General features: G+C 34.8%; 1 protein-coding gene across 1 annotated transcript in view; it reads right to left on the bottom strand.

The window, feature by feature from the left end:
* PDE7B (phosphodiesterase 7B) overlaps positions 1-20,045 on the bottom strand; it is a 308,410-nt gene extending 288,365 nt beyond the window's left edge. Inside the window, exon 1 of the mRNA XM_081296564.1 lies at positions 19,741-20,045. Coding sequence (XP_081152690.1) covers positions 19,741-19,761 — 21 coding nt within the window. The 5' untranslated portion in view covers positions 19,762-20,045. The remainder of the gene's footprint in view (positions 1-19,740) is intronic.
* Positions 20,046-20,591: the final 546 nt, after the last annotated feature.

Below are 20,591 nucleotides of genomic sequence, written 5' to 3'. Positions count from 1 at the left end.
CAAATAAAAGAGAATCTTTTGAAACAGAAATATCTTTTTAAAGACAATAGCAATGCTAATGTGATGTGAACAATACTACAGTAGAAAAACTTCAGAAATGTTGGGGAGTCATTGATAAAATTGTGAAACCTTAAATAGGAATACTTTCTGGCTTAGACACAGAGCAGTGCTGAAGTACTAAATAATGATTCACAATAAAATTCTAGATTGCTTTCTGGATGCAAATTATCAGGATGGCACTGATTATATTTACAAAAGATAAATATATTAGCAACTGAACTCCTTATTGCAAGCTCTCAAGTCAGTAAAAAAGCTGGAATTAGACCATTTTTGATAACTCACTGAGGGATCTGTTAGGAAAAATTGCAAGACCTATTAAGAAACTATGTGAACTAATCACAATGTTATTATGTGCAAAACTCCCGATTTACATGAATTAGTTGTTTTTTTTTTAAAAAAAAAACTCATTTCTGTTGTTTTTGCTCCACATTATTAAAACATTGCCTTGGATAGTTTCCTAAATATTATTAATTAAAAAATGAAGAGATGATTTGAGGCTATGGAATGACAATAATGATATAATGAGAACACTAGTTAATAGTTACTTAGATCTCCCCACTCTCAACCCTGTTGCACACAAATGCATATATCATATGCACAAATATTAAACATATATACATATGTTTTATATACCAATACAATTCTGAAAACAATGCAAGGGATTTTTAATAGTAATTATAAAATGAAAGGAAACTGAGTCACAGAACAGTCAGTGACTATTTTCAGGTCATTGCATCTCAGGGTATCAAAGCTAAGATAGATTTCCAGGGTCCTGCCTTTCTGCAGAATTCTTTCCTTCTGCTCGTGCAGTTATGTTTTCTATAATCACTAACTATTTCATATGTAAGAAACTGGCCATGGAGCACCCTACCCACTCCCTGTCACCCCCACTCAACAGGCAACTCTCTGTCCTTGCTTTGCTTGTTCCAAATAAGAGAAGAAAATGCATTCCTGGTATCTTAGGAAATCTAAACAAGTATTCCCACAAACCTCATTGCTTCTGTTGTTTAGGGTCTATGTACTCTCTGGTTTCATATCCTTGTGGGTTAACCAGACTTTTAATGGCTGACTGGGACTCAAACTGTCATGAATAATTCAGTGTCCATGCAATCATTCTTTTTCAATTCTAGAATTCTGAACCAAAACATCTTTGTAAGTTGGAGATTCCCATATACTTTTGTGTAAAATTATATATGTATAATGATACAATTTAAAGCAATTGATTTTTATTGGGGGCCACATAAACTATAATTGCACTAAAAACATCTCAGGATAAACATGGAACAGCAGATTAATACCACAGTTTCTTTGTACTATTCTCAAGTATAAATGGAAAATTCCTGTCATCAGGGTCCGGGCGGAAGCCACAGCCCCTCACCACTAGCAATGTATAAAGAGGCTTTCAAGTCTGCAGAGCCTTCTGAAGCATGCGCTCTGGCCGGGCTCCAGTGACATAAGCAGCACAATGTGAAAACCAGATGTGCACTTATTGGAATAATTTTCTAGCTCCTCCTCCTCAACCTCCCTGTACTGGTAGGGCTTTTCCTCTTTACATCATCTCCCTAGGTGAGTTCATCCTGTGGCATGGCTTGAAATAGCACATGTGTCAATAAATCTAGGTTCGGTTCTGATGTCCCCTCTGAACTACAAACTTCTTACCTGTGTTTCATTCATAGGTACTTCAACCTTAATGGGTCCTGGACACAGCTCTTAACTTCTTGTCTCCTTTACACCCCAAACCTGATCTTCCCTCAGTCTTCCCCAACTCACTGAATGGTACCACCCAGTGATGAGGAGCCATTTTCAAATTAATTTTATTTAGTTTATATACATACAATAGACATGGTACTTACTATTGATCCCCCCTCTTAAATGTGTGTCTGCAGGTGCATGCATAGGTATGTATGCAAAAGCACACGTGTGCATGTATGCACCCCACCACACACAAAATTTATAGCAGTCCTATAAGATAAGCACTATTAGCATCCTCCTTCTCTTTTACAAATGATAAAACTGAGAACAGGTTATGCATCCAAAGTTACAAAGTTGGTAGAGGCAGAGCCAGAACAGGAACCCAGGGGATCAGTTCCAGAATCTGGGATTGCAAGCTGTGTGTTGCTGTCTCTCCGTCATATCCAATCCAATCTATTCTACTGTCAAACACCCACATGACACATAAACACTGTCTACCACTCCATGGTTTCAGCCTTAATCCTAGCCTTCTTCATCTTTCATCTGGCCTGCAATAACTATCAACTGTTGCTAAGGGCTTTCCTACCTATGATCCAACAAGCCATCCACACAGGGGTCAGATTGATCATTTAAAAGCACAAATTAGTTTAAATCTCTTCTCTGTCTACAAGGTTTCAGTGGTTTCCCATTTTACTATGAAAAGACTAAGATTCAAACCCTGTAAATGTTCATGTGATCGGGCCCTGCCAGCTTTACCCACTCCTCTCCTCCCAGCTCACCATGACACTACATCCCACAAATCTGACCTTTCTTCTTTCAGACTCAAAACACATTCCCTTCTCCAGCTCTGCCCCTGCTCTCTCCTCTGCCAGGATCACTTTTCTCCTAGGTTTCTGACTGCCTGGTTTCATTATTTTACTGGAGAGAACACTCTGCTGAGCTCCCCAGCTACAAGGTTACATCTCTACAGGCAGCAACCTGATATCTTGTTGTTCTGCCTTATTTTCTTCATAGATTTAGCAAAATATGAAATTAACTGTTAAGTCTACTAGTTTATGCGCTGTTAATCTTCTCTCACTAGAATTCAAGCTTCCTGGGGATGGAGACTTTTGTCTTTTCTTCTTCTGTGTCCTGAGTCCCCAGACCACATTAAGGCCCTCAATATGATTGAGTGAATGAGTACAAGCTCTGTCACTTAGAAGCAGTGACTTTACACTAATTATTTAATCAATGGGAGTCTGAGTTTGATCATAAAATGGGGATGATTACATCCATATAATGCAGATTTTCTGCAGCTATTTGAGAGATTTAAGCAGAAATCAGGTTTTTTCCTCATGATTGTATAGATAAAATGTACTACACATGAATAGTATGCTTATTTCATATATGTACATATATACACACTTATTAAAATAATATACCAAAATTTGAATCTGATTAATTGTTGTCAAATATGCAATTAATTAGCTTCACATCAATCGAAAGAAGACAATCAGTTATGGTTTAGATATGAGGTGTCCCCCAAGAACTCATGTGTGAGACAATGCAAGAAAGTTCAGAGGTGAAATGATTGGGTTATGAGAGATGTAACCTAATCAGTGGATTAATCAACTGATATTGATGACAGATAGAGTGTGAGATGAAGGAGATAGGTCACTGGAGGGTATGCCTTTGGGGTTTATACCTGCTTCCTGGTTGTCATATTCTGAGCTTCTTCCCTCTGCCATGCCCTTCCACCATGATGTTTAACCTCAACTTTGGGCCCAGAGCTATGCCTTCCATAGCCTGAGAACTCTGAAACTCTGAGCTAAAATAAACTTTTCCTCCTCTAATCGTTCTTTTGGTAACATAATGAAAAAACTGACTAAAACGGTATCCATCCTAGTTCTAAGGTCTAACACAATTACTTACCATTTTAGATTCTAGTAATTAAAGGACCAATTTTATGTACCAATCATCAGTTTATGTACTCTCATATATGTATGTGTACATATGTATACACACACACACACATGATTTAGCTGTATATTTGACTGTTTATACATTTGCTGACATTTGACCGTTTGGAGCCAAAATATGGCTTAGCCATTGAAATACAGACGAACATATGTATACAACTTTGTACAGCATGAAACACAGAATCATCTGATTATTCCTCTGAGTTTGTCAGAGTGAAAATATAATTGAGCTAGTATTCTTAAGCCATGTAGGCCAAACTAAACAAGACAATGTAGACTATTGTGCCTAAAGTTTAATAACTGTTAAACATGTTAAGAATTTGCTTGGATTTAACACTGAACATGGTTCTGATGCTAGCTGTACACTACTGGGAAAGTCAGAGAAGTCCCATAAAATTACAGTTCTGGGTTTTCATGGTAGCCCTGCATAAATGTTCTTTAAAAATTATCTCCATGTACTGATTTATCACACCATTTGTATTGATTAAATACAGGCATTGGGAAGAAGTGATATGGCATCTAACAGTGGAACAATGAATGGTCTAGAACAAGGACAAAGACTCAGAACAATTTGCTATCTGGAATTTGAAACTTATCATGGCTGCACCAAAAAACTTCCCCTGGTTTGAAATCCTAAGCAAAAAAAAAAAAAAAAAAGTGTGTGTGTGTGTGTGTGTGTGTGTGTGTGAGAGAGAGAGAGAGAGAGAGAGAGAGCAGGATCTCAGAACTTTTGGAAATAGATGATACCATTTCAATTACAAAATTAGAAAATAGTTGAAGTCATCTTACTTACTCAAGACTATATGAATAACCAAAGCACACATCAAGATTACCAGGATTTGGGCTGGGGATGTGGCTCAAGCGGTAGCGCGCTTGCCTGGCATGCGTGCGGCCCGGGTTCGATCCTCAGCACCACATACCAACAAAGATGTTGTGTCCGCCGAGAACTAAAAAATAAATATTAAAAAAAAAAATTCTCTCTCTCTCTCTCTCTCTCTCTCTCTCTCTCTCTCTCTCTCTCTCTCTCTCTCTCCTCTCTCACTCTCTCCTTAAAAAAAAAGATTACCAGGATTAGAAATTATTATTTTTATAAAATGAACTTTGAAAATTCATTTATGCATTCATTTCTTAAGCTATCTTTTTGCATTTCTATTAAGAAGAAATAGAATAAATAGTTGTTTTAACAGCCAGAACAAACAGCTCATACCCCCTTTCCTCAGAATTTGAGGAAGAAACAGTTGCAAACTATACATAACTGTTATTTTTTACTTCTCTATTCCCAGATTGTAGTAACCCTTGGCTATTACTCTATAAATTGCTAAAGTTAAAAATTCTTCTCAGTGAAAAAGTTTATCAAGTAACACATGAAAATTTACTTAGCCCTTTGGATGAAATATTAAGTCAATTTTCCTTAAGTTAACTGTAAGATATATATTATCAACTGAACATAGTAACACTTCATATATCTTACTTCATATTTTTTTTTCAATTTAATATATTTTAGCATACATTTGGTGACATAGTTAAAAGTTATAAATATTCATTCTTTTGGATATGCCAATTTTCAATTTCTATTTTGAAAAGGAACAAAAAGACCACATATTGTATGAAACTATAAATATACATCGATTTATAAAAAGAATCCTGAAATTTATATCAAGTGCATTTGAAACTGTTTAACATTTCTCTTTACACACATATATTTTTAAGCTTTTTATAACTTGCTCATAAATAATTAATGATTGAATTCTAGGTTAAAGACTTAGCATAATTTGTACTTATTAATTATAATTCAAGTTTACCTGTGCTCCAAAGGTAACCTAGCACTGGAAAAAACACAGAAAGTACTATGAAAACACAAACACCCTAGAAAAGATAATGAACTGATAGAGTCTATACATAATACAAAACACCAAAGACCTGGTTTTATGTAACTAAATCAGAATTTGACTATAGCCTAACTAAGTTTACTCCATGGCTTATTTTATTTGCAACTATCTAATTTATAAATTCTATAGGACATGGATATGATAATGAAAATAATTTTATATGTTTATGATGTATATGGATTATAATTCAGAAACATTAAATTGACTTGTATGAAACTAAGTTATTAAATAATTTGGATAATGAAGAAAGTTACTAAGAGCACATTTAAGCTAATTTATATTAGCTACTGTATAAGACAACAATAACTTCCATACACAAAATTTATAAATCCAAAAATCAAGAACTAAGAAATATATTTTGGTAGCTATCCTTGATTAGAAATGTGAAGTACAGATGAAAAGCAGAGTCTATAATAACTATTTCTTTACCCAAGAGCTCTCTAGCATATCAGCAGTGTCAAAAATGATGTTTGTCAAAGTACTACTTGCAGATAACAATTATGAGATAGAATGCAATTGTAATTTTTTGTTTTAAAATTATCTAATAATGTTATAATAGCCACAGTGAAATACAAAAATTTAACTCATACTTCTTATTATTTACTTATTTCATGATTTTTATGGATATGACTTCCCACTTTTAAATTTATTTCAGACAGAAGAGAAAAGTTAAAAAATGAAACAACATTTGAAAATTTACTTCTGGTGTATAATGGGAACTTTTAATGTCATATATGTTTTCCCTAATACTTTCTTCTTGTACTTTCTTTCTTCATTTTTAAAGAAAACAATGAAAGGGAAAGAGAAGTAGGTGCATGTTTATTAAGTGCCAGCTGCTGCCTTAAGTGCCTTTTTTCATTCAACATAAAATCAGGTTAAGACAGTTGGGATTGTTAGTGTTGCTGATAATTTCACAGAAACAAATGTAAATTCTATCTGGAAAAATCTACATTGCACTCAACCTCAAGTTTCTTTCTGTCTAACTATCTATCTACCTACTTACCTACACACACACATACACATACACACACACACACACACATATACAAGGGTCAGTGTTCCATTAAAAATAATGTTATAATAGCCATAGTGAAATAAAAAAATTTAACTCAGGATAAAAGTCAAGACAATTTGAACCAACCAGCAGACAATAGATATAGACACTGAAGAGATCCAACTAAAACAGTTACAAAATTTTAAAATCATAAAGAGAATATGTTCCACAATATGATAAACAAGATTGAGAATTTTGACAGAAACTACAAAGACAAAAAGCTTAGAAAATTGTGAACTGAATTAAGAAATCATTTAATGGGTTAAGTAACTGATTATATGTAGCTGAAGAAAGAATTAGGAAAATGAAATAGTCATCAAAAGAAGTATTCAAAATGAAGAACAAAGAGATCAAAGGCAAATAGTGGAGGTAGGTAAATCCAAAACTTGAACATACACATGATTGGGGTCCCATAAGAAAGGTAAGACAGAGCCAGATGCAGTGGCACACCTCAGCTACTTGGACAGCAGAAGCAGGAGGATCACAACTTTGAGGTCAGCCTGGGTAACTTAGCAAGACTCTATCTCAAAATACAAAATAAAAAAGGGGGGTTGGGGATGTAGTTCAGTTGTAGAGTGCTTGCCTAGCACACATGAGGCTGTGGCTTCAGTCCACAATACAAGAAGAAGAAGAAGAAAGAGGAGGAAGAGAAGAAAGTAAGAGAAAATGAAACAGAATGAATATTAAGAGAGACAACTAATACGAATTTTCCAAAATTGTTAAAAGATATCAGGATACAATTTAAGGAACCATAAAGATTCCAAATTAGAATAAGTGCAAGTAATCATATCTGAGCAATCATGGCAAACCTATAAGAAATCAAAAATGAAAACAAAATATTACAAGCAGAGAAAAGAACAGATTACTTTTTAAAGATTATTATCTGATTTACCCTCAGAAACAATGAAAGTAATAAAACAATGTAAAAATATCTTAAATTTTGTGTGTGGCGGGGGGGGGGGCGGGGGGGGATTACCTATCTAGAAGTTTAGTCCCAGGAAAAGCACGTTTGAGATATCAAGATTACATAAAATCATTTCAGACAAAGTCAAGAAACACAACTCAAGTTAAATCATAACTAAGGAAAATTCTATATGGGATCTCAGAGATAGAGGAAGGAATTAAAATATATTATTATATAATCATAATAAAATTATTATTGCAAAACTAAATTATATAAAATTAAATACCTAGCGAGCATATAGTTCAGGATGAGTACAAAGGTAGTTATAGCATTTCAAGTTCTTACACTTCCCACAAAGGGATAAAAATACTAATTTGCATCACACTTTGATTAGGTTATAGATGCATTCTGTGCTTCAGTACTAATCAGTAGAGTGGTATAAATGACTATAAAAATAACAAGCTAATGGGAAGAGGACAATGCAATGACAAAAATTCTTAATCCCAAGAAATTAAAGCAAGGAGGGAAAAAAAAGTACAGCAGGAAGAACAAATAGACTGCACTTGGGTGAACTAAATCACTAATTACATTATATAGAAAAGTTCTAAATACTCCAATAAAAGATAATCAGATTGAATGATAAAACAAAACTTACTTATCTCCTTGTAAAGGGACTCATCTAAAACAGAAACATATAGAAAATAAAAAAGTAAAAGAATGGAAAAGGATAAACCATGTTAATACATGGAAAGTTTCTTTTATGGATTTTTACTGTCAAAGTAAAAGTGAATGCAAAATAATTGAAGGGATATTTTATCATGATAAAATTTCTATGCACCAGGAAATTACAAAAATTCTAAATTTATATTGGCAAGGAATGTCTATAATGGCCACAAATCCAGCTAGAAGATATTGCTGGGAGAATTTAACACGGATTTTAATTAATGGATAGGTATACTATGTTCATAAATTGAAAACTCAGGAAAGAACTGGCTTCCCTAATTGTTCTATATCTCAACAGTGCTTTGGATTTTTTAGGGGGGAATCTTAAGTTATTCCTCAAATGTATGTGGAAATGTAGAGAACAGAAATTGATCAAAATAATCCTGAAGAAGAATGGGAAATTTTACCAATGAAAGAAAATATTTGTGACACAAATAATAATAAAAGTTGTATAAAGTAATAAAGAATTCCTGTAAACTAATATACAAAATGACTCCATCTGATTCTTGACAACAAAGATGTTTACATGGCTAATATATATGAAAATGTACTTAAACTTATTTATCTCATTAATAATTAGGAAAATGCACATTAAAAAAGCCTCCACAACACATCTGCCAGAAATACTAATGTATAGAAATTGAAGAAGTAGAGCAACCAAAATACACTATTGGTGAGAGTGTAAATTTTTTTAATAACTTTGAGAAATTTTGAATTTTCTACTAACATTGAACATGAACATTCCCTGTGGCCCAGCAACTTTATTCCTAGGTATATGCTCAACAGAAATACACAGGCACAGGCACCCAAAGACGGGTAAACAAATACCTGAGCCTGCATTATTTATTATTAAAAACTGAACCTGAACACAATTTTAATGTTTTCCACAATAGAATGGACAAATAGATGTTGTACATTCAGATAATTAAACATCATGCAACAATGAAAACAAAAAAAATACAATTATATGCATCAACCAACTGAGTCAACATAATATAATGTTTAATGAAATAATAGAGGAAATGTGATGGGATTTCTGACGTGCTGCTGATGTAAAAAATATTTATGTATATAAATATATATATTTCTTGACTTGGCTCAGTTACAAAGAGATTCACTTACAACAAGTGAATCATACTGTGAGTTTATATGTTTGGTAATTTTCAGTTATATGTGCTATTGTTTAATACAAAAGGTAAAAAATTTGAAAAGAAAAAACTTGTCTTAGTCTGTGTTCTATTTTTATAACAGAGTACCTGAGACCTGTTAATTTATAAAGAAAAGAAATGTATTCTTACAGTTCTGGAGGCATGGAAACTCCAAACAGTGGTTCCAGTATCCAGATGGATGCTTCACAGCAAGGCAGAAGGTAAAAGGGAGAAAGCAAGCCAGCATTGGAGGACCAGGTGAGAGCAGGTTCCCTTCATAGCAACCCACTCACGGGATGACTAACCCACCCCACATGTTAATGACACTAATCCATTATGAGAGTTCTGCCCACCATGAATGAAACACCTCCTCCAGGTTCCACCTCCCAGTATGGCTACACTGGGAATCAAACTCCCAGCACAGGAATTCTCGAGGAAAAATATTCTGTAGCCATGTTTCTGTAATCTATGTTTCTTAAATGTTTAGCACAGTCATCAACAGTATTTGCAAAATAATTATAACCCCATGAAATATTTTTCAAAACTTGTAAAACAATAGTACTAGCTAATATGCTCACATGCTTACTTTCTTCCATACTCTCTTCTAAGCACTTTAAAAGTAAAATGCATTTCATCTCCTCAACAATCTTATGAGGACAATACTATAAACACCTTCATTTCATAAATAAGAAGAGTAAGGTCTGGAGAGATTAAGTAATTTGAATGTGGTCACAGAGCTAAAAAGCAAAGCAAGTAGAAGGTTATCAAGTTGTACATTGCTTACTGTTATGCTCTTCTGCATCTCAGAGCAGAACTTTTTTTTTTAAGAGAGAGAGAGAGAAAGAGAATTTTTTAATATTTAGTTTTCAGTTTTTGGTGGATACAACATCTTTATTTTTTATTTTATGTGGTGCTGAGGATCGAACCCAGCGCCCCATGTATGCCAGGCGAACGCATTACCGCTTGAGCCACATCCCCAGTCCAAAGAGCAGAACTTTTGAAGTCTAAAGTGTCAAATTTGTCCCTTATGAATGCATTTAAAATGAAGTAATGTTGTTCCTTTATATATTTGAACCTGCTGTATATAAATAATGCTTTAAAATTTTTGAAACAGATGTTTTTATGCTTTGTAGAAATATTTTAAAAAATGTTTCCTACCTCATACTTAGAATGATTAAAGATGGGTTTTATTTTTATTTTTTTATTTATTTATTTTCTTTAATATTTATTTTTTAGTTCTCGGCGGACACAACATTTTTGTTGGTATGTGGTGCTGAGGATCGAACCCGGGCCGCACGCATGCCAGGTGAGCGCGCTACTGTTAAAGATGGGTTTTAAATATATAAAAAGGAGAGCAACTAAGAACAGAATAGGGAGGAAGAGCATGAGAAGAAGATCACCATTAAACAGCGTCGAGAGGGGGGAGAGAAAGAGAGAGAGAAGGGAAATTGCATGGTAAAGTAGGAGACCCTCATTGTTATACAAAATGGGGGAAAAACAAGAGAGAGAAATGAATTACAGTAGATGGGGTAGAGAGAGAAGATGGGAGGAGAGGGGAGGGGATGGGAGGGGGGATAGTAGAGGATAGGAAGGGCAGGAGAATACAATAGACACTAGTATGGCAGTATGTAAAAAAGTGGATGTGTAACCGATGTGAATCTGCAATATGTATACGGGGTAAAAATGGGAGTTCATAATCTGCTTGAATCAAATGTATGAAATATGATATGTCAAGAGCTTTGTAATGTTTTGAACAACTAATAATAAAAAAAATTGAAAAAAAAATAAATATATAAAAACAATTAAAAATTATCACCAAAAAGCTGAGATTGAACCCCAATTCTATTAGCTGTGATTTTTCTGTGCCTCAATTTCCTTCCCTTTTAAATGGACATAATTAATCCTACCTGACAGCAATGATATGAGAACTAAGTGATATGGCATTTGTGTTGTGAATGGAGAAGTATCTAATTATGTATGAAAGCCAGAAATGATAGAACCTAATGATATTTTGCTTTAAATTTTACACTTTAGAGTTTTGAAAGCCAAAGATGTTAAATAATTTGCCACAAGTTAACAATCTTAGCATCCTGAACTTGAACCCTGGGCTTTAGGTTACAAGTTCAGTGCTACTTGAAAAGCAGTTTGGTCCTCATTTATTTCTTCTTTTCCTTATCTCCTTTTACATAAAATACACAAGCTGAATTTTTAAAAATTACATATTGTTGCCATTTAATTCAATAAATATATTTATTTGACTTTTAAAGATTTACATTAGAGGGAACAATATACCTTGGTACGCTGTTCTCCAACTCACTGTTTTGTTTGTTTGTTTTGACTTAAATATTACACATAAAACTTTTATACTCGCTTTATCTTTAAGTTTGAGAAGGGCCTTGCTCTCAATCTCTTGTTCATGCACCCATGCATGGGCACTTGGGGACCATGTATTCAGTAAAAAAGAAAACAGTCCTTATCAAGTATTTTTTTATAAGCCATTGAAATATTTTTTCTTATAATGACTCTTTAGTGATTAAAAGAGATCTAAACAGAAAAATTAGACTGTTAATTGTGGCTATCCAAAGCTGCTATCACATACATTCCTGTTTAATGTTTATCCCCTTTGCTTTATTTTAACCTAAAAGATTATTCTTGGTTCCCATGCAATAATAAAGGTCTAGAGAAACAGGAAATAAAAATTACTATGTATTTTAAATGACTAAAACATATTTTCCAAATCATACTAAAAACTAAATTGAAACTGGGTTTTCATTTAATTGAAAAGCAAGAAAACTAGTCTTAAGGACATGGAATTATACTATATTTCTATCACATAGAAAACAACTTTGGGTTTTATTTTTTTTTTAAGATTTAATGACCTTTTTCTAAATTGAGGCATTCTTTAGACCTCCATATTACTGTGGCATCTCCTTTCACAAGAATGCTTTCTACACTTTTGTGAATGACTGAGTCCTTTCATCTGGCTGAACACAGCTGGCAAGTGGCATAATGAGAAAGGGAAATGAAGGCCTTTTTTTTAACTCCTGGAAAACTCAGAAATATATAAATCATATTTAAACTAAAGCAGCATGAGTTGCTTGGGTAACTGCACAACCTGGACACTTAATGTAAATAGTGTTTTCTGTTTTATGAAAAACTGATATTATAGTATAATTTTATTTAAAAAGTCTCTCTATGGTGTGTGGTTTCTCTAAACAGTATTTGGGAAAAATATGTTTTTCATATTTAATTAATTTGAAAATGTTCAAATACTGATCAAGTCTGAAACAGAAAATTTAGTGAAAATGTCCAAACCTGTAAAATATGTGTATTCAGTTTATGGAGGAAGATCTTAAACAGTTGGGCATGCAATAGGACAAGAACTTTTCTTAGACGTCTTTCCAAACTGGGAGGAACTTAGAGTCTAAGTCCCTCAGTTCTGGAGGAAAGTGGTGCCAGAAGACTGACTGGCCCAGTCACTCAAACTGGGGCAATGGGCTCTCTGTCTTCTCATGTGCAGAACTCCTGCTTCTAGGACATTCTCCTTCCTAACAATATCAAAGGCAGATGGGAACAATTCAGATTCTTCAAGGAAGATGCTAACAAAGGAATCTAAAAGGAAAATAGGACTCTCCCTTTAATCCTCTTTTATTTCAACTTAAAATATCACACAATAACAAATAAATTATTTCTACTGTAAATGCAATAAATTTATTATGGGAAAGGTTGAACAATTTTGAATATATATATATATATAAATTAAGTCTTAGTCTTGTTCCTATCCTGTACTCCAACGGTATTCACTATAATATTTTAATTTGAATTTGGAAATTTTCTATAGTGTATATGAATATGCATATGTATTTATATAAATGTTAATGTAGATATTTTTCCACTTACTGCTTCTGAAAAATCATTCTGGATTGTTTGCACATAACACATTAAAAAATAGCTATATGGCATTATGTTGCATTGGTTTAAAACAATGTATTCAACAATTTACCTATTTTAACATCACATAGCTTCTGATATTTAATATTACAAAAAATATAATAATAGATAATTATGTATGTTTTCAACTAAGATTTGCTATGGTCAAAAAGGATTTACAGCATTGCCCATCTGGTACCTTCAGATACCAAGTTTTTATTAACTCAGAAAAATGGTACATTCCCCATATCTACATTGGACCTGTGAAAGCACACTGCTCACACCAGTTTGGGGACCAGATGTGGCACCCCCATACCATACCAGGAGAAAACAAGAAGATTCTTAGAGTTCAAGACTCTTAAAAATAGTCTTCAATATATTTAAGTCATGTATAAAACCCATTTTTGAACAGAAGACTTTTTGTGTATATCTGAAGCAGTAGGCAGATAATGATGATTTTCATCTTGTAGAAAGGATATTTTATATGTTTCTTGTTTATATATTAATTATGACAAGAGAACACAGAAGATTTTAATAAGAAAAAAATCTTAGGAGGAATTTAAATTAAACTTCAGGCTAATTCACAAATCACTACAGAGGAAAAATAAAACCCTTGATATTTTACGCAAAAAAAAAAAAAACATCAAAACCTCCTTATCAATCTTTGTTTATTTCAATCTTCACCCTACAGATGAGGGAGGAGGAAGAGGAGAAGAAAGAGGAGGAAGAGGGGGAGGAGAAGAAGGTGAAAGAAGAGGTAGGGAGGCAAAGAGGGAGTGAGGGAGGAAAGAAGAAAGAAAAGAAGGGAAAGGGAGAGGGAGGGAGGGAAAGCAGGAAGGAACTTTAAATGACAAGAATTTGGCATGGCATACTGGCTTCAGCTATTATTTTCATACTTCTTGACTATGCAAATCAGTGTAGACAGTATTCATGATAGGATTTATATTTTAAAAAATATTGAGGTACTCAAAAATAATATTAAGAATTCATATTGCTGAATAGATTTTTTGGTGAGTTGGGTCACATTGTTAGGGTTATCCAAAATAATAAAACTTGCTCCCTATCAGCCAGGATGAGCTGTTAACCCACACTCAGAAGAGATGTCAGACAGAAGTCTCTGAGCCACATAGGATATACCACTGTCTGGGTTAGGGTAACCAAACTGTTACCACTATTTACCACTAGAAGAGGCAGCAATCCTTCCCCCAAGGGGTCAAGGTCTCAGAATAGATATTTAATGGACAATTAGCTCACCAATTTTTTTCTTTTCCCCTGGCAAAACTTTAGCTTTCTTTAACATCCTATTTTTTTTAAGAACACCAGTACAAATATGATTTCAAAAGAATAACCATGCCTTCGACTGATCATAATAATGATTGTCACTTAGTTATTAACATTTCCAGTTATTCTCTAAAGAAATTAGAATTGGAGTTGAAGAGATACTAAATGAAGTAATATAGAAAATCTAGGGCATGATTGACATTTAGGAAAAAGATGTTTGTCTCATAACATTGAAGCTCCCAGCTTCAGTGAACACAAAACACATCTATGTGTCTAGAGAAGGGCTATAACCATGGAGAAGCTTCAACCTCACAGGAGAGAAATAAGGCAGAGAGGTTATCTCCCCAGGGTCCTGCTGGGGAGAAATTCCAACCCAGGGCCTTGTTTTGTTTATGTTTTTCTTTGGCAATGGGACTATCTTGGAAGCAAATTATGTAAATTTAGATAAATGAGTTATGGCATACTATAAAAAGAAGTGGTATAAATAAGGGATGAAAGGTGGAAGAATAAAAACAAATGCAGGATTAAGGATTCAATATTAATCTTCTCAGAATGTGGAAAGGCAGAGGCATCTAACAGTCCTGTTTTAGACAAGTAATCTCTGGAAATTCTGAGCCACTACTAGACACTTCCAGACACTGGACTACACCAGTGTTGAAGCCCATCTCTTCTGTGAACCTTCCTTTTTTACATCAAATGCCTGCGGGGATCCTGGCTGCTCTTTCTCAAAGGACTCCTGCTTCCAATAATTCCTAGGGATCTAAGTTCAAGGGATGGTGAAAGTAGTTTCAATACATGGATTCATGATATCTCAGATAGGTATAGTAGCTTAATCAGCCCTGGTAAAACTTTGGCTGTCTTTAACATCCTATTTTTTAAGAACACCATTACAAACATGAGTTCAAAAGAGTAACAATGTCTTCAACTGACCATAATAAAAAAAATCATCATAGTAAAAATAAATATCTAGATGGATATAAAATTTCATTTATTATACTCCATCTTGCCTTTCCTGTGGTTTTTCTTCATCATAATCTTCCTCCCTATTACAGTTTAGATATGAGGTGTTCCCCAAATGCTCATGGGTAAGACAATGCAAGAATTTTTCAGAGGTGAAACGAATGGGTTTTGGGAGCCTTAACCTAATCAGTGGACTAATCTGCTGATATGGATTAATTGGGTAGTAACTGTAGGCAGGTGGGATATGGCTGGAGGATGTAGATCCCTGGGGATGTACCTGTGGAGTTTATATCTGTCCTTTGTGAGCAGAGATCCCTCTATTTCTTGGTTGTCACTTCCTGAGCTGTTTCTTTCACCATATCCTTCCTCCATGATATTCTGCCTCATCTTGGACTCAGAATCAATGGGAATTGGCCAATCATGAACTGAACCTCTGAAACCATGAGCCCCAAGAAAATTTTCCTCCTCTGCATTGTTTTTGTCAGGCCTTTTGATCAAAGTAACATAACACTGACAAAACACTCCCAAACTTCTTTAATTCCTATATTGCTCTGCATGGTCTTCACTCATTTGTTTCTGAAGGGGCGGATCATTACTTGCCTATCTTTATATTCACTTCACCTCTACAGACATGGCTCTTGACATGCTGAAAGCATGAAGCAATGTTTTATGAATTAAAGTTTGACACTTACATTTGCATTACAAATAACTGGTTGTTCCCAAGTCTACTCTGATCCTTAAATTTGACAGTTGTCTTTAATATAATGAAGCCCTTTTAGTCATGCTTGGGATTAGTTTACCACTTAATAAATCCCTTCCAACACTACGTTCTGTGAGTCAACAAGCAGTTTCCTCTGTGTTTCAAGCCTGGCTAACAACAAATTAGACTGTGGAAGAATAACTACTAGGCAGAGGTATTATCCAGGTTGTACATTTTGAGGAAATATAAATGACGTAAAAAGAAAACTCTGAATAAAGATACTACAAAAATTTGACCTAAAGGAATGTTATAAATAACCCAATATAACCGGTTTCTTTTACAAATGAGGAAACTGAAGCAAAGAATAAGTAGGTAGTTTAGATCACCCAGTTAGTTGGAGCCTGAATGAGGATGTTCACTTTATTGTCTATCTCTGTCCATTTTCCTGTCTGTTCACTTCATGTGATCATTCTCTAAGTACAAATTATACATATAGATACCTAGATGATTTGGAGGAAGAAGAAAAGTATAAATGCCTTGATTATACACTAGAACTGAGACACATTTCCTATTCTCTGTTCAAGTTTCTAACAGTGCCTGACACATAGTAAGGACTCATTCAGTTTGGGTTTCTGCATCTTCTTTTCCTCAAATCTGCATATTAACCACATTAATGAATCAAAGCCTGGATATCAATAGAGACACTAAGGATGCTTGTAGAACCAATGGTACGGACCCCAAGGTGCCTCTTGTATGGATGAGGGATGAGGCCCCTGAGTGTATTCTTAGAAGAAGTGGGGATGTCACCATGGGGAGGTACTAATAGGGATGCTCTCACCTCTGTGTGAGTGAACCCTAAATTTCCAAATGCCAAATCCCTTCTTCCTTAGCCATATGTGACTGCCAGAGGAGACTCCTATTTGTCCATAGACTTTTTTGGGGGGGCAAAATCTTTAAGATGGTAATTTTTATCTTTGGATAAAATTTTCTGCACATAGAAGTTTCTTTTATAAATCGTATCCCTCAGCAATGTGAGGTGAGCCACTTATAATACCTGTTAACTTCTATAACTGGTTGTTCCCAAGTCCGTTCTGATCCTTAAATTTGACAGTTGTTTTTAATATAATGAAGCCCTTTTAGTCATGCTTGGAATTAGTTTACCACTTAATAAATCCCTTCCAACACTACGTTCTGTGAGTCAACAAGCAGTTTCCCCTGTGATTCAAGCCTGGCTAACAACAAATTAGACTGTGGAAGAATAACTACTAGGCAGAGGTGTTACTCAGGTTGTACATTTTGAGGAAACTTGGTCATTTTACTTTTGCATTTAAGATGTCCCTTTGCTGAAAATAGCGCTCGCCAATGTTTGGAATGCCCTCCTGTGTATCGTTGACAGTTGATTTCCAGATGATATTTTAGTCTGAACTAACACTGAAGACATTTTCCAAAGATAGTTTAAAATGCCATGTTTGAAATTTATTTAAATAATTTGCAATATATGCTGGGTAGTAAATTGTCAGCAAACATTTTAACTAGGTTTATGTCAAGCACCAACAGTGGCTTTATGCTGAACACTGGGCTGGGCATTAAAAGGTGTACTGATATAATCGTTTTTCTTAAGCTCAGGTCTTCTCCTAACACATTTTGGATTTTTCCACCCTTGTCCTAAGTAACTTGATTCAAAAGAGTTTCTCCAAGCTAATTTGCTGAAATGGAGTCAACACTAATTTTGTCACATGTCATTCAACTGAGTGAGTGCACTCTGAAATCAGACAGCTTAGTGCCAGGTAAAAATTCTTATAAATGAGATACCAATTTTAGAGTAGCAACTAGTTAACTTTGGGCTTCTACTTGAGACACAAAGCGACTTCATTTTATTAGAAAAAAAAATGTCAATCAAGATGTAACTACTGACACCCGTCTTTGTTTCACCAGCCAGAAATAAAAGATAAAGCAGAGGAAATGGAGGAGCTGCAGTTAGGCATTTGCAACACACAAAGTCCTTGTTTTCCCACTAGGCGCTGCAGAAAAGCAATTGTCCATTCACAGCACATCCTCTGCATTTCAGAGCTAATATTTTTGCAGTCCTTAACTTGGTACATTACACTTTTATGCTGTTAATTTTGTTAACCCCTCAGAATGCACTGTATGTTTGATGCCTTGCTTAACAGTACTGCTAACATGACCCAGTTTTACAAATTTCTGGTTCTCAATGTTGAGAATAGAAACTTTAAGAAAACATGTAAGAAAATTTGGAACAAGGTAATGGTTTCAAATAATCCTGTCTAGCTATTGCCTAACTTTGAGAGGGGCAATAAGGAAATCCATGTTAACACTATATTACCTGAATTACTTTTACAAAAATTGACTGTGTGCATAAGATTGATTTTTAGCAGGGGTCCCCTCCAACACATAATAATGTACCATTGAAAACAACTTTAGCCCTTGTTTAGTTGCCTTTCCTGCAGCATTTAATGTGCTTACTGTATATGAATGCACATCCATGCATATACGTGTATATACTTGTCTGCCTCCTGGTGCAAAGAGCTTTACTCTATCATTGCAGTGGTTGCTTTGGCCAGAGCACATGAAGAACAGAATTTTTAGTTGATTAATTAGTCCCTAGGCTCAGTCACTTAAGTTCCTAATTAAATATCTGACTCTGCTTTCAGCAGTTGTAGGAAAAGATAATTAGCAAAATTTGCAGTGATGATAAAGTTTTATTTTCCTTTATAAATAATAAGATGTAAATCACTAGTCATATAACTCAGTGCCTACTACATTTCTCCCACTGACTTCTAAATTCAGAATATTCTTTATAAAATGCAACAAGGTGATAAAGTAAATTTTTCCTCATGAATTCATTTTTCAGACACCTTCTATCGATTTTTCTACCTTCAATTTTGCTACCAGCTGCTTCTCTTTTCCTGTTAATTTCTTCATCTTGAAATGTGCTATCAACCAGCGTGACAAACTCAAGAAAAAACTGATTTTCTTTCCTGTTTCTGTAACAGCTCACCGAACCCTTTCCCAACATTTTCCTACCATGTCCCACTGAAAATTGAAAAGAAAAACAAAATCTAACTGTAAGATTTATGTTGGAGTAGAAATATTTCATTCACTAAAAAAAGAAAAAAAAAAAGAATAAATCCCTTCCCAGTGGAGGCTCAAAGTGCAATGGAAATGCCGGAGTCTCATTACACTGATTGGAAAGAAATCCTGTTGCTCTCAAACTGTTAATTCAGGGTAGGTGATAATGTTTAGTCAGTTTGCCTAGAGAAAGGAAGGAAATTCAAAAGCTGGTTGCTGTAGGAACAATCACAGACAAAATATATATACATATATATGTACAGGTTCCTTTTAAATAAAAATCCTGCCATCTCTCTGTGCCTCTATTCTCTCAAGAAAAATGAGATTGCCGCTTAAATTTGTTGTACATACCTCAACCATTAAACAAGACATTTAACCATAGTGGCAGTTCTGTGACCTTTGAATGCCGTGAAATCTCTGAGCGGTGCCGCTTGTTCATGAAGACTTGTGCTGCAGAATCCAGCAACTTCATCCAGGATTAGGAATATAATTAAGTGAAAGAAAAAAGAAAAAAAAAAAAAAAAAACAACACACAAAGCAAACAGAGACCGAGAGAAGGAAGGTAGGTAGAAAGAGAGACTCTGGGTGAGGACACCACTTTTCTCCCAGTCAAGTGCTGCAGTGCCCAGTCCGACCGACTGGCCGGGTGAGCAGGCAGCCGGCCTGTGAGGCTGGGAGGTGCTGTCAGTTGCCACAGGCAAGGAAAAGCAGAGACCAATCGGCTTCGAGGCTGGCAGCTTACTGGAGTGGAGCCTTTTCTGTTTATGTTTCCTCATTTCAAGAGTGACGTCAAAGGGTTTAGTTTTTCCTCTGCATGTGCTATTAATTTTAAAGTACTGTACTATGGGAAGAATGTGTGTGTGTGCCTGTGATTAGCCGGGGTGCCCCGCTCTCAGGAGAACCCAAGAAACATTTTCTATAATCAGGAAGAAATTTTAAAACTTTAAAAATACCTTGTGGTTAGGTGTATAAAAAAAATGAAACAAAGAACCCTGAGCTAAATAAAATAGCAAGCTTTATATTTTTTTCCATGTGTGAGCGTGCATGCATATGCCCACTTCCCAGCTGTTGCTTACTTTTGAACTAATTCATTTCTACCCTAACCTAAAAATGAGCTGCTAATTAATCCTGATAGCCATGGATATAGAATTGTGCCAGTGAGCTTGTGGACCATATTATGTGCAGAGAAAAGTTGGACTTGT

Source organism: Spermophilus citellus (assembly GCF_964194105.1).
Source record: "Spermophilus citellus genome assembly, chromosome: 5".
Classification (NCBI taxonomy): Eukaryota; Metazoa; Chordata; class Mammalia; order Rodentia; family Sciuridae; genus Spermophilus; species Spermophilus citellus.
This window is presented reverse-complemented; position numbering and strand designations above follow the sequence as displayed.